This window comes from Aulonocara sp. 'chitande type north' Nkhata Bay, linkage group LG18 (assembly GCF_057382095.1).
Source record: "Aulonocara sp. 'chitande type north' Nkhata Bay isolate Kocher_YH1m ecotype deep benthic linkage group LG18, A_spYH_male_GT1.1, whole genome shotgun sequence".
Taxonomy (NCBI): Eukaryota; Metazoa; Chordata; class Actinopteri; order Cichliformes; family Cichlidae; genus Aulonocara; species Aulonocara sp. 'chitande type north' Nkhata Bay.
The window spans coordinates 17,095,121-17,110,556 of record NC_141361.1 but is presented as its reverse complement, the minus strand read 5'-3'; the positions used below and the strand labels follow the sequence as shown (position 1 = coordinate 17,110,556).

The following is a 15,436-nucleotide window of genomic DNA, read 5'->3' as shown; positions in this document are numbered from 1 at the left end:
ATTTATCTTCTCATTACATATGAAACATATGCAATGTGGCTGATGTCGAAACCCCTGAATCTGTTGTACTCTTTGCCTCATCATTGTGCACATATGTTTCTGTCATTCATTATCCTTTCATTCACAATCATTCCCCCATTTTTTCCTGTTTTTGATCAATTTCTCCTTGTTACATTGTTTGTTTTTTCTCCCCTCTGCATCCCTCTACGATTGTATTGGCTGCTCTCTTTTTACCTGCGGCTCATTTATTTCCTCCATCATCGGCATCATCATCGCTCCCTGCATCGCTCCTCCCTTAACCCGGTTGAACTCGTCTCCCCTCCTCCCCTCCTCTCTGTTTCTTGCAGAGCACCTGTGACACCCTCCGGAGTCACTCGGACAGTCTCGGATTCACCCCGAACATGTTACCTCGTCACCCGACTATAGGCAACTTTGAGGAGTTTGCTTGTTGACAACATAAAGCAGGGGTTGGGGATGGGGTGGAACATCTGGGTACTTGACAGCAAACTGTGAAATCATTTTAACAGAGAAAGGCTCTTGAGTGTATGCTCACAAAATGCGTAGTACAGTTTATCAATGCCTGAATAGAAATAGAATACTATCATCAGAAACAAAAGAGACCACTTCCAAAACACAACTCAGGTTTAACTGCCATGTCAAGGCATCCATGTTAATTTACTCATGTTTCATTCAGTAGATTTGTTTATGTTATCGAGTATACAATACGTGAGGATAAACGTGTTCAAAAAGAGGAATCTGAACTGTGTTGCGATGAGTCATGTGGTACTGCTGTGCTAGTATTGATGTACATCAATCAGTCTAGTTAAAAAAAAGCAACAACAAACGCATGTGGATTTGTATGTGTAGCAGCGTTTATCAGTGTTATGCCTCCAGCATCTAACCAATGCTGTATTGAGTGACCTTATAGCAGTCACGTTTTAACGGAAGAGCCTTTTAGACATCTGCTCCACTTTTAATGAGCTGATTGTTGACATGAATTAAAACACTAGACTAGTGTTGAATGTTGCCTTTTGCTACTATGGGGCTTTAAATTGTCTTTAATTAGACATGTGTGCTTACCCACCTTTGAAACACGAGAGGAACTTGATGATTTGTATATATGCTGTTTTAAGACTCCTGAATTACATGGTTTTGTTGACTTTAGGCTTTTTTTAAGACAGTGAGGGTAAAAAAAAAAAGAAGTCAGAAGGCAAAAAAAGGCAGTTGACTGTACTGTTATATTTCATTTTCAGTCATATTTCCATTTCTTTATATAGTTGCTGCAGAAATTGTCCCCATAAAAGCTGGCCCTGTTTTCAGTTGAATTCACTCCAACAGAAACAATCTGAATTTCTTTTGCCTTTCCTAATAGTTCAGTTGTTTTCATCACAATGTCTTAAAGATTCATCAGCACAATCCCCTGTGATAGTAATCTATTCTCTATTGAAAATGCTGTGAGTTTAAAAGGCTTGCTGGTGACATTCCTAAACTTGACAGAAATTTGTAAATACCCACAATCAAATGCCATGAAGAAATTCTACATTGCTCATGTGAAACATGTCATATATACATATAAATATAGATATATAAATTTAAAATACAAAAAAAAATCTTTCTTCATCCGTTCTTACACCACAAGGAATTTGGACTTTCTATCTAGGTGGACCGTCAAGTGTCTTTGAGTACAACATGGATGGCAGACTTTATTAGGTACAAGAGACTTTGCCTCAATACATCTATAACTCACTGCACCTCAGCCCCATTCAGTTGATTTATATTAGAAATGCATTGTAAAATTTTACCATTGTAACCTATTATTATTACGATTATTATTATTATGATTACAGAATATGTAATAAGTCACAAATAACAGTTTGTGATGTATAAATGATCAAGTATAATAAACTCTATATTTACTCATCTTACTCCTCATGTACACAACTTTTCTTCGAACCTTCGTGTCAGTCTACTTCCTTTCTCGTTTAAATAACACAGAGCGTGTTATTTAAATATTTCGGTTATGATTTGTAGGTACTATAAATACTGGGAACCTTTTTTTCGTGAAACTTTCATGTATAACGCCAGTCAAGTGAGTGGTGTTCATAACTCTGTAGCTTTATTACTCTGTTGTCTGTGTATTAGATGACTGTTGATGTGAAGCACAAACCCTTGGAAATCAGCCATCACTGGAAAGCCAATGACTGGGCGTCTATCGTTGTAACTACCTTTTGTGGCTCTAGATTTAACTACACACACTGTTATGTGGTGTGCTCACAGCTCCGGCGTTATCAGGAACAAGACTGGTAATTTAAGCAGAGCCAGAGAGCACCTTGTGGAAGGACTTAATCCAAATGGAACTTTTGCCTTTCAGGAAGCAGACACTAAGAAAAAAAGGGTTAGTCAGTGGCATTGTGTTACGAGCAATAAATGCACTGAATCAGACAGCACTGTTAGCAAACTGACCAGAAAAAGATTGATTGAGGATCCAAATGATCAGTTTGTGATGTATGAAACAGTTACGATGGATGTAAACCGAGCAGCTGCTGCCTGCAACAATGATGTATGATATGACAAATAAACCATCATGAACTCAATAAGAGACGCAGATGCCAATTCATGTTACACAATGATCCTCCTCTGATGCTGTATTGCCATGATGATTTTGAGTGTGTGTGTGATGCTGCTGGGCTACAAGTGACCCAACATTACCGCAAACTGTGGAGATATGAAGGCTTTACCTCTCTCTCGCCCCACCCCCTGCCTTACTACCAGTCAAAGAAGCAGTAGAGTGTATCTGAGCTGGCAGAAAATATTCCTTAACTATTTATTCTCATTAACTAATCTTTCATGGATATTTACAGCATAGTTACGGCCAAGTAGAAAAAAAAGTTCACTATATATTTCTGCCACCAAATACCTGAATTTGATTGATTTTATCCTAATAATTTACAGCACATCACCCATTTTCTTCCTTGCATGTGTATTCCTATTATCTCTGATCTATTAATGTAATATTAGCTATGCTATTCACTTTGTACTGTTCAAAGTGTATTTTCTTTGGAGTCAGATGAATCAAAACAGTGTTCTCCACATCCTGCACTACAATGTCCTGGATATTATGATTACATTATGATGTAAGAATCCTCCTCTAACCAGGCTTGGGACTGTGCAATACACAGAAGAATAGTTTTTGTGGCTTGATTAAACTGTGTGGCTTGAAATCAAACTAAAATGTGCCTTTAAGACAGGTTCTTACAGGTAACAAAGATTTTCCTGTGCCAACACACACATAGAGACACACACACACATACACACACACCTGGAGAACAAGAAGTTGTTTCATCTGGCTCTATATGCTATATGTGCATTTTATTGTAGATATGTGATTTTAACTCTAAGCTGTACATTAAATAGTTAACACACTTAACTATGTGTAACGTAGTCAGTTTTAAATAAAACTGTATTGGATGTTTGTTTGCTTTTTAAACAATACTTACAGAGGATGTTATGTGCCAGCAAAAAAAGGTAACATCCAGCTTAAATAAACCTGATAAAGTCTACAGTGAAGCTAAAGCACAACAGAATATTCTAAACGGGTAACAAAGGAGAATAAATACTGCAAAGGAGGGTTTTTTTTTTTTTTTTTTTTACCACTAGTGGTAATATGATAGTAGTTGTTTTGCCTCTGTACTCTATCACAGTGCATTTTAAATCACACAATAGAAGTTTCCAGTTTTAATTCAAGGGATTTTAGAGAAAGTTTCCCCATTAACTGTTATAATATGTGATTGAAGTGCAGACTTTCTCTGCAACAAAAGTTTTACATTAGCTGTTGAGAAATTACAGCCATTTTTAGACCCTAGTTTTTTCATAGGATATCAGTAATTGCACACACTATCATCATTTTAATGATTGTTTTTAGCACTTAGATGAAACTCATCTGGATTCGGTGACTGCCTGAAGTCTAGTCTGTGCCATTTATTTATGTTTTATTCAGTTTGTGCATCTCTCTGCATTCTTTGTATTTCATAACTGAAAAGGATGCTCCCTTAGGTTGAGATCAGATCTCACGTTCAAGTTAACCTTGGATTTAAGTGATTAAAGGTTGTTTTCTGGAACTGTGCAGGCTCTAGTGGTTTTCTGGCAAAGCCTAATCTAGCCTTCTTGTTCTTGAGTGTAACCAATGGTTTGTACCCTTGTTGGCCAATCCAATCATTCGTTTTAAGAACATAGCTAACTGTTGATTTGGTCTCTCTGAAAGGTTTGTTTTTCAGCCTAATGATGATGTCCCTCACTTGAGCTTCAGATTTACAATTACAGTAACCTACGATACAAAACTTTAAATTAACTACTGATATCATGTTTGTTTCCTTTATCTTTAAATAACAGGTGAACAGGCCTCACCTGGCAAAGAAACAGCTCGTCAGTCAACTGTCCAATTAATTTTCACCCTCTAAAAATGGGGACTGTGTATAAAAATAGCTGTAATTCGTAAACAGTTCACGCAAAACTTTAAAAAACAACTTGAATTAAAGCTGAGAGCCTTTATTGATTGATTTAGACGCCGCTGTGACGGTGTGAAGAGGCAAAACTACAAAAATTATGTTTGTCCAAGAAATTATGGACCTTACTGTATAATTATTATACCCACACTCCTGTCCATTGTGTGTGAAATCAATCACAATTATTTGGAGAGTAAAAATAATTATTCGTGTGTCTGGAGGGTGGAATTGCACTCTTTTTAAACCTCAGTGATGTACAAGGTGAGACATAAAGAAACCCGTTTCAACACATGGAATCTACAAGAAAATGTAGAAAACAAACTGCAAAATGTATTTCAACCTTTACGAACATCAGCATTATAACCAAATTTACCTTAAGTGGCACTGATTATGCAAAATATTATTTTATTGTATAATGCAGTATTGCATTATTAATGTGTGGTTTTGATATAGGCTGGAGTTCTTTCATATTTGCCTCCAAAATTTATTGGACTATATATTAGAAGCGTGGCAGCAGAAGAACATGAGAAGTATACAGCACTGAATAACATGTATTTAGTTCTACTGTCCAGTGATTTTCATTATAGATGATTGTAACGTCTTCTCATCTAAGGTGTGCACTGCTATAGGATCACTCTGTCAATAACTGTGCACAAAATGACATGCTCCTCCCCCCCAAATTACTGAATAATCAAGCAGGAAATTCATTTTAAATCAAAGCAAACTTGTATTTATGTTGACTTTACTGAATACTGAGTCTTATCAGCTGAAATATACATAAAACATTTGCCCCACAGTCTACCAGCAAAAGCAGAGACTAGACAAAGTGCAAAATCCACTCATCGTTCAAATTCAATTTTAAGCCGTTTAAATGGTAAATGTTCTGCAAATGTTCTGTCAATACAAGTGGATGAGTGAAAACATGTTTTGTTTTTTTCATTATAACTTAATCCACACGCCCACACAACCTTCAAACATTTGAAAATCCTAAAAATAGCCTGCAAAACACAATAGACTGGAGCATACTCAGTTCATTCAAAGAGTTTTTGTACTAAATGAAAGTGTGCTACATTTAAAAATAATAATAATTAAAAAGTGGATATTCCATCATTAATAAATACATGCATCAATTTTTTTGTTTTACATCAGCGAAAAGAAAATGAACCCCTTTCCTATTAAGACAGCTACTTCAAACACAGCTCATTATGGATGATTTCTATGGGATGACTAGAAGCTCTGTAACAATCATAAGCAAAATAATACTGCGAGCTGTTAACCATGTTATTAAGTAACTGAAATGGAAACAGTTAATGGTGCAAAAACAGTTATTACGCAAAAATACAGATTATCAGCAGATTATCTGGGTTTGTTTTTCCATTTTTAACAACTGTTAGAAAAGCATTTGAGAAAAGTGTTAGTGTCATGGTGATAGAAATGTAAAAAACAAATAAAAATGTTCAACAATGGTCCACTAGTCATTAACACACATATATATTAGCCCATTTACTGTTAATTGGTATAATCCTGGCTGTCAGTGTTCAACGTATTTTAAGGTAACGACAACTAAACAATCGGAAATAAAACTATCACAAAGTGCACAAAAGATAAATACAAAATGAGAGAATAAAAGCCTGAGAAACAGAAATGATCAGTTAGCCTCTCGTGCTATCCAAAAATCTTGTAATAGGTAATTGGAAAATGAGTTTTAGCGTTGGTATGTAAAATATCAGAAAACGCAAAAGTGCGTACAGCCCAAGTAATCAAAACGGTCTCTAATTGTCTCACTGTTTTCTGCATTGTTGCCAGTCAGTTTTTAATTTGGTACTAGCTGTAGGAAAAAAGGCTCATTTATTCAACAGATACACTTACAGTTAAGTCTGATTAACAGCTAGCATTACCTAATGAGTAAAAAGAGTGATTAAGGTAATTAAATTTAGCTTTTAACTGGGGGGAATTCCCATTTCCCTTTGATTATTACCAAATGACATATTAATATTCAGGAAGCCCCCACGGAAGCTTTTTGAAAGCTTGTGTTACAAAAACATTGACTTATGCCTTAATCATTTTCAAATGAATAGCATGACTCTAAAGCCCACAAATCTATTAATGCAGTCTAATCGTAAACGGAAGCTCTGTAGCATCAGTGGCCTCTGGAATGTGTTAAAAATATTAAATCAGTAAATGTATATATGATGGCTAATAGGTAAACAGCTGTACAGACATGCCACATAAGAGTATGAGATCATTTAGAACGCCACCATTAAATTAGTCTGTCCACACGTCTCAGCCATATGTTTTAATAACCAGATTCAGGTGGTCAATATACCATCACATATTGAAAACTTTCAGATATAAATATTGGAACTGGCATCAAAACCTCTACAAATGATAAGACTTCAAATCTGCTTTGAAAACAAAAACATAATAGAAACAATATATTTACAAAGGCTTTTTAGGGGCTACTGTACTGCACTAAAATTGTAGTTATTCAAAGTGAATTCACCAAATGAGATTACCACAGATTCTAAGGGCCATTTTTAATTATGATATACCGCTTTCACACGTATAAGGTTTATGCGGTCCAACGTCGTCCCACATTTGTGCCAATTAACTGGAAAGTGTGTATGTGCCAAATTAAAAATAGGCTTTCAACTTAAAAGAAGCTAATAAATCCTTGCAGCGACACTAGGACTTTGTTCCTCACAGAGGCACAACAGAATGAATAGCAGGGGGAGTGTTTGAAAATCCAGTGAGGGATTTGCCTTGTTTTGAATTTTTCCTGAAGTCCCAAAAGAGAGCGGGGATGGTTGATTCTGGCAGCTGACGTTTATCGAGAGGCAGTTAAGCATTTATGGTGGGCAGAAATCAGCAAAGTAAGGATGCTGTAAGGCCTCTTCTGCAGAGATCCTCTGGACAGGATTACATTTCAACAGGTTCTGGGTGAGATCAAAGGATAGATTTTAAATTAGTGATTAGCAGTATCAGATTTCCTACAGCAAAACTTTTAGCTGGGCTAATCCATCTCAAATCATCACATTTTTTAAACATTTTTTGCTTTTTTTTTTCATTTTTTATTTATTTATTCTTTTTAAATATTCTGCCTACCCACTTCCTGCATTTTTCCCCCAACACTTTGGAATCCAAGGCCATTTTAACATATCTAAAAACTATCAAATAGTTTAAAATTTTCACTGGCCTCCTTTACTATAAAAACAAATTATTGAATATTTGCTAGTCAAAATTAAAATAAAATGTATCATATTTGAGCATATACTAAAAAATATATTATTGCAAAAGACATCGAGTGACAATTTTTTAATGTTATATAGATGTTTTTCACAGTAATGGAAAATAAACATGAAATTCTTTTGTCACAAAAATAAACCAATTTTGTCATCGAGCAAATGTGACAAGTTACACCACAAAAATGTCACTAGACAGTCTAATCTAAATACAAAAAATTCTGGGGTTTCCAGGGGGTACTCTAATTATAACTGAGAAAATAATTTTGTTAAATATAGGCTTATTTTTGCATTTTCACAACCCACTTTGCAGGCATGCACATTGCCATGAAGGAGTCAGATTTAGTTTAAAATGTACTAAGAGGCAATAAAAAATGCATAAACTATAATTGCAAAAGATTTTGTTCATAGAAATTAATATAGCAGCATAATTAGGAGTGATAAAGAAGGGATTAATAGCTCATTTCATGTGAGGAGCCTTGCAAGGCCAAGTTGCTGTGTCCACATGGAACAATATGGTTAGGGTAGTCTGATACAAGACCCTTACCCTCTAACCCAGCCGTGACTGCAACAGGCAAACAGGGATCATGCTATCCTCATGATGACCATTGTAAGAATTGCAATATTTATATATATAATTTTGCATTTTTTTGTTAACATATTCACGTCCAAATATTGCAACATATTTCAACATGTGAAAAAAAAAAAACATGCTAGAATTGGACCAATCATTTTTCAAAATTGGGGTGGAAAAAATACAACAAGAACAAAAACACAAAAACACACACACACACACAAAACACCAATCTGAAAATTATCAAGTAAAACTTTACTAAAAGTTGTCTAAAGTTTTTCAGCAAACCGGAGGTGACTGAGCAGAAGGCCCACAATGATTTTAGATGGAATAACCCAGCTACAATAACAGATTTCCATTATTTTACTGTAGCTACTCAAATATTGCGCAAATTTGTTTTAGAGTACCTGAAGTAGATCCCGTCCTGTGCTACTTAATTTAGGGACCACATTAACCAGTGAGGTGGTGGCAGGATACATGGGATATGGCTAAAGGAAGAAAAAGAGTTTGTAAAGAATAAAAACAATTCAGTAAAAGCTCAATGCACTGGAAGTTTTACAAAGAAATGACATCAAAAAAACTACCTTGTAATCTGGGAGTTTTGTCATTGTTGGCCACTGTTCTTCAGTTGGTGTTCCCAACAATGTACAGAGCAGTTAAAGACAAACTTTTAACATTACTTTTAAGACTTGCTGTTCATAAATAATTTAAATATGAGTAGTTCTGCCCGAACAAACCAGAGACCCACACACCAAACTGTATATCGTCAGAAGGTACTGCATTAGCATGGAAAGGATATCTGAAAATTCTTTTCAACTGGTCATCCACATCATTCCCGGGGAATAAAGGCCTTCCAGCATTAGCCAGCTCTGGAAAAAAAATTAAATAAATGGCATCAAATTAAGTTACCATTCAAAACATGAACACAAAAAACCAACTAACTATCCTTTAAAGATGCTGGCCTCAACCACTACACAATATGACTGTTTACTTAAATGTTGAGTGACTTTAAAGAAGACTAGACAAGAAAGCAGGGGGAGAGAGCAGGGACAAGCGGCAACTCTTTAACTTAAATCTTTGTTTGCACATTTATTACTTGTATATAGTATTACATCAATTATTTTGTTACTTTATTGATAAAGTAAGAGCTTTACTTTACATAGTAAAGTAAAGATATTTTTATCTTATTAAAATATTGATTTTTATTTATGAATGGAAAAAACAAGCCATCCATATTAGCCTCTTATTGTACAATATAAACATTCTGTTTATTTATATGTACGAAGGACAATGACACTATTTCTGCATAGACTTCAAAGGCCTTTGGGTTGGAGTTGAATCCAGGCTGCTGTATTTAACTTTGTAGCTTATGGTCACCTGCTCACACTGTGACCTGAACTGGAACCTTCAAAAGTAATACTTTAAATATTAATAATACTGTAAAATAATATGAAACTACCAGAATCCTAAAAAGAGATACATTTGTGGTCTTACCACCCAGCACCAAATTATTGGATTACTTGTTTAATTTTATCCTCATTTGATTCCACAAACCACACACACAGACCTGCAAATATGCATCCAGCAGACCACATGTCGATAGAGGTAGAGTAAAGTTTGGCTCCAAACAGCACGTCCGGAGGCCGATACCACAATGTCACCACCTAAAAACAAATCAAAACAAAATATATTATCACAACCAGACTAATCTTAAAATAAATGTTGGGCATAATGATGGCTCTCTGAGGTGGGTTTTACATTTGGTGTGTTTCACAAAGAAATTACTTTGGCAACACTGTTACTAATACTGAATGGCATATTTAAATCTCCCTCTGCTTTCCACCACAACTTGTTGGCATTTTAAAAAGCTGCTGCTGTGTCACACACTAATTTTTCCAAGGACTTATGAAAATGAGTCGCCTGGAGGGCACCGCAGGAGTAAAAAGGACAAAAAAAAGAAAATCAAATGCAATTATAGAAAAATTCCACTTTTCAGAGCAAATGTGTGGGCTGACTACAAGTGACTATGCTTCAGTTTAAAAAGTGCAAAAGTTCACCTTAGTAATTGTTGTGCAAATTACTAAACATGACTACCTGCTACAAAACAACTACTAACTTTTCTTTTTATAAAACTTATACTTGTAGAGCTTCCAGCTAGAAAAGGATTTCAAGTTTTTCAACTACGACAAATGAAAAAAGTACAGTGTTGTTAAGTCCTTGCTTCTAAATATGATAAAACTGGCTTTTATAAGGGTTAGCTGAATAGTATTGTGGATAAAGTAAAAACTTAAAAAAAACAAAACAAACCCTATACTACGTTTAAGCTGCTCGTACTATGTATATTATATAGTATGTCGATGTAACAAGAAGCAACTGTGGAAGCCACAGAGCAATACATCCTCTTAAATGTAAATGATATTTTAAAATCTCAATGCTTCAAACTCAGGTCTCCACTAGATTTTCTGTTTATTACATTTTCAGATCAGCAGCATCAACCTGGGTCAAAATCCCCATGAGAATCGTTTGCCAGGTTTTTAGGTAAGCCTCGCCCGTCATTTCTCTCAAAGCTTTAGCAATAACAAAAATCAAACACCCACATGCTGAGACATGCGTCACTCCATTTCATCATTAATTAAACAAATTAATTTGAAGATAAAAGAAACAACTTGACGACCTTAACTGTGTGCACATGAGAGACTGCAAAGAAAGCACATTTTAAAAACGAAATAAAACACTGAAAAAGTTGAAGGGAATCTACTGGTTAGATGTAAATACTGTGCTATATTCTGGCTCCCTTTTATATTTAGATCTTAAGGTAATTAGGTCAGTACACTTCTCAAACAAAGCTGGAAGCTTTCATTTTACTCAGGAAGAGTGGTTTTGTTTTAAAAACTGAGATAGTATGTTTCATCATAAGATTGTTAACCTTTTGGATACCAATACTTCTTGGAAAGCCAGCTTTAAAGTATTCTCACACCATTAGTTTACACAACATTAAAAATAAGTTGTCCTCTCTTTAGACACAGCAGGTGCCAAAAATTGTGCTTTTAACACTGGTCATATGTCTTTAGTTTAAAGCAGTGAGCTGTTATTACCTTCTGCATTAATGATGTATAACCTACCTCTGCTGAGTAACACCTCACAGGAATTCCAAAAGCTCGAGCCAAACCAAAGTCAGCCAGCTTCAGCTCTCCGTTCTACAGACAGATAAACAATTCTTACTATAATTATCAAAGCATATAAATGGATACATGTCTGTATCCACATTATCACCTCCCTGAGTCAATTTATTAAAATTTTGATATAAAAACCTTTGTTTTTTTTTATTTATTCTAAATCCCACTGCTTTTGAATTATATTATGTATATTATCATTTCATCGTCGCCCCGTGAATGCAATCTCTGTATCACACGTGGTAAACTAAGACACTAGTAAGCTGCAGTGCTCAAATGAATGAACTTCAAAACAAAAGATATTACACAGAATCTCAATGATAAACTCAGTGGTGCTTGTTTTCACAAAGAAAACCAGTGTCCATCTCACTTAGTTTTCACTTTAAAGAAATAGTATACTGATGGAGTCCACACAGCAATGAATGTTTATCAGCCATCAAGTCCAAATGCACCTAAACACTCACTCTGTTGATGAGGAGATTCTGCGGCTTCAGATCTCTATGAAGAACATTTCGACTGTGACAGAAAGCAAGGCCTTTCAACAGCTGGTACATGAATGACTGTACAGGAAAACAAACAGCATCAACAATATGGAGTTAATTTGAAATTTTAAGCAAAAAACAGGCTTTTAAGCAGTCAGGTTTACATAGTTTAAATGCTCTTCATGTTTATGTCTCACCTTCACAGTTTCAGGATCTAGATCCCCGTTGCAGCTGTCGAAATACTTCTTCAAATCCTGCAGCAGAGAAGAGAGACATATTAGCCTCAGAAGGTACATATTAAGATATAGTGCGTTTTAGGGGTGATCAACTCACCTGATCACAGTATTCAAAAACCAAGGTTAACTTCTTGTCACTGTGCAAAACGTCATGTAGTCTAAAAAAGGCAAAATAATATTCTGTTGGTGTTTGTTGACATCAGGGTTACATGCAAACTGGAGGCATTCAGCTCTTCTGTCAGACTTACCTGACAATGTTTTTATGTTTCAGTTCCTTCAGAAGACAAATTTCTCTCAGAGCAGAACTAGGCACCCCCTAAAAGATTATTTTTAAATTTTAATAAAACAAAACAAACAGCTTCCATTTAGTACTAGCCTGCTAACCACTAGCTAACAAACACTGTGACTCTCATATCATTTTATAAAGAACAAACCTCGTCGTCGTCGTCCAACCTGACCCTTTTCAAAGCCACAATTTCATGGGTTTCCCTGTTTTTTGCCTTAAAAACGGTCCCATACGTACCTATGGAGCAGACAAAATTTATTTAAACCACATATCCCGATGAATGGGCACAGCTAAGGGGTCCTAATATTAGCTCGCTACATGCCCACCGTTAGCTAGCGTTAATATAGTAAAAGTGGAAGGCAGAGCTCTTCGGACTGGCACTGTTACTAGCACATACTAGTGCGAGTAAAAACTCGCAATGTTTCCATGTGGTTAACTGGGGCATACATCAACGAATACATATTGCTTACAGATTAGCTAACTTTAGCCTTCGACCTGCATGAATGCTACATTAGCATGCTAGGCTAACTAATATCAACCTTGCGAAATTAACCAAAACGAAAGTCTGAAACTTACCCTCCCCGATTTTTTCAAGCTTTTCATATTTCTGCATGTTTGGCCAGTGAAGCCAGCCTCGAATACGTTAAAAAACCAACGAATGACAACACCCCAAATTGGGGTGAAAAGAAAATGTTATTGTAGCTAGCGTTAGCTTAAATCTGTCTACTATGCTGCTGCTCTTCGGATTGCAGCCGAGCATGTCTTGTTTGTCATCTACAGGCTGAAAGTCGAATTACAGCAACCTTGAAACTAATCTGCTATAATGAACAGCATTTTAACAAGCAGAATTTCGTGTCCTTAAAAAACATCATTTGTGAAAATCGTGTAAAACGCAAGTTTATGTACAAAAGTAAAGTAATCCATAATAGCATTAAAGCTCATTAAAGATGGCTCATTCACAGAGGTGTTGCTGCAGACAAAGTGATAATATGAACATGGTAGAGATGTGATTATCTGGGGCGATCATTACTAACATAATCTTAAAGTGCAAATGTATTCTAGGAAGTTGTGAGACTGTTCATTTCTTCAGTAGACTTCCAATATGGCCTAATATATATGTGTAGTGATGTAAACACAACTTTAAGGCGATTAATTTTATGTCCTTTGTGATGTGATCAGCAAACAAGCCCAGTGTTCGGAATACTGATTGCTATTGTTTATTATTACAAAAGAATATGTCAGCACATACAGCTGCAATCCTTAATTTTTTGAACAAAAGAACAATTTTTTGGTGTTTCCTCTATACACCACAGCAGTGGATTTTAAATCAAGCAATCAAAATCAAGCTGCATATTTCCCGCTTTAATTAAAGGAGTTTTTACAAACGTTTTGCATTCACTGTTTAATTACAGGCATTCTCTATAGTCACCCATTTTCAGAGGCTTAAAAGTAATTGGACAATGGATTGACAAGCAGTTTCATAGCCAGGTGAGGCCTGTTCCCGTGTTCTGTCATGATAAGTGAACAGGACATAATATCCAAACTTGATTAAACGTTTTGAGATTATATTTTAAAGCTTTTCGCTGTAATTTAAAATATGAGACTCAGAGATGTTAGTGCAAGTGAAGAAGGCTATCATAAGGCTAAAAAGGACAATAAATCAATTTTAGGGGAGGCCAATAGAATAGAATAAATCTTTATTGTCACTGATGTAAGAACAATGAAACACAGTTTGGCATCTCTCTGTTTGCAGCTTATAGAGATGCCAAAATGTGTTTCAAATCAATAACCTGGTTCATTATTAAACATAAGGAATGGGATGACCAGCTCAGCAACACCAAAAGGCCTGAGTGAGTGCAAAACTAATGTGGATGATGACAAAATTATTTCTATGATTAAGAAAAACAACTTCACAACATCTTACCAAGTTAAGAACACTCTCTAGGAAATTGCTGTGTGTGTGTGTGTGTTAGTCCCCATAGGGAAATAGTTCCTCTGCATTTAACCCATTCACCCAGTGAAGCAGTGGGCAGCCATCAATGCAGCGCCCGGGGAGCAGTGTGTAGGGACGGTACCCTGCTCAGGGGCACCTCAGGGTAGACGTTCAGTGGAGTCGAACCCCCGACCTGCCGGTCATGGGGCCACCACTCTACCTACTGAGCTATCCCTGCCCATATGTATAATGCTGTATTATTGTTGAAGTTTATAATCAAGAAACACATTCATGGATTCAAGAACAGAGTGTAACAACAAAACATTTTAAAGAGCCAAAAGATTCTTTAGTCACGTAAACCAAGATTAACTTGTACCAGAACAATGCTAAGTAAAAGAAAAAGCCCATAATCGTGCCCATATAATAACATGGAGCCAATGTTATAATATGGGCATGGTATGCGCCACAAAGTGTGATTGCTGACAGAATTAGCAGGATGAATTGCGTGCAGGGCTATACTCTGCTCAGGTTCAGCAGGGTAAACTGAGTGGAGTGAGCATCACGATGCAAACAGTGATCCAAAGAATGCTGCAGAAGCAATCCAAGAGTTTTTACAAGAATCAATGTCTTTATATTTAAAATTGTTAGTTTGTCCAACTAGTCTTGAGCCTCTGAAAATGAGGCATTATGTATAAAAATGTCTGTAACTCGTACAGTAAATAGTTAATGAAATTTTTGTTAAATGTCTTGAACCTTTAAGTCAGATGTAAAATCCACTGTGATAGTGTACAGACAGAAGACTACAAAAAGTGTCTTTGTCTAACAAACTATGGACCTAACTTTAGTCTTTTAAGAGCACAAGGGATATGTGCTGGCTGTGAAGTTTCTTCTTTACATGTGGCCTGGATGTAGTAAAACTATATATACAAATGTATGTGGAGGCAAAGAGGAATGATGCCAAAACAGCAATTCCTTCCCCAGAGTTTAAATTTAGAATAATGTCAGTAC

At 35.9% G+C, this 15,436-nt stretch overlaps 2 protein-coding genes across 7 annotated transcripts in view; one reads left to right on the top strand and one right to left on the bottom strand.

Moving 5' to 3' along the window:
• asic1c (acid-sensing (proton-gated) ion channel 1c) overlaps positions 1-4,077 on the top strand; it is a 109,780-nt gene extending 105,703 nt beyond the window's left edge. For all 6 annotated transcript variants that reach the window (XM_086270941.1, XM_086270940.1, XM_086270942.1 and 3 more), the window contains one exon: positions 348-4,077. In XM_086270941.1, the coding sequence (XP_086127067.1) occupies positions 348-426 (79 nt within the window). In that variant the 3' untranslated portion in view covers positions 427-4,077. The remainder of the gene's footprint in view (positions 1-347) is intronic.
• Positions 4,078-5,209: 1,132 nt separating this feature from the next.
• On the bottom strand, positions 5,210-13,477 carry cdk5 (cyclin dependent kinase 5). The gene is made up of 12 exons (XM_086271581.1): positions 13,072-13,477; positions 12,644-12,732; positions 12,458-12,525; positions 12,307-12,367; positions 12,171-12,227; positions 11,956-12,051; positions 11,441-11,515; positions 9,886-9,982; positions 9,118-9,187; positions 8,903-8,963; positions 8,726-8,806; positions 5,210-7,438 (listed from the first exon to the last, which is right to left on the bottom strand). Exons 1-12 carry the CDS (start codon positions 13,106-13,108, stop codon positions 7,352-7,354), a joined length of 879 nt encoding a protein of 292 aa, XP_086127707.1. The 5' UTR covers positions 13,109-13,477; the 3' UTR covers positions 5,210-7,351.
• Between the last annotated feature and the right edge of the window lie 1,959 nt (positions 13,478-15,436).

Bases quoted from the DNA above. Each gene is read 5' to 3' on its own strand.
- cdk5 (XM_086271581.1), bottom strand. From the start codon at position 13,108: ATGCAGAAATATGAAAAGCTTGAAAAAATCGGGGAGG. The intron at 12,228-12,306 runs GTGAGTTGATCA...TCTCTGCTGCAG, and splicing joins TTTTTGAATACTGTGATCAG to GATTTGAAGAAGTATTTCGA. The intron at 9,188-9,885 runs GTCTGTGTGTGT...TTTTTTTTCCAG, and splicing joins TGCTGGATGCATATTTGCAG to AGCTGGCTAATGCTGGAAGG.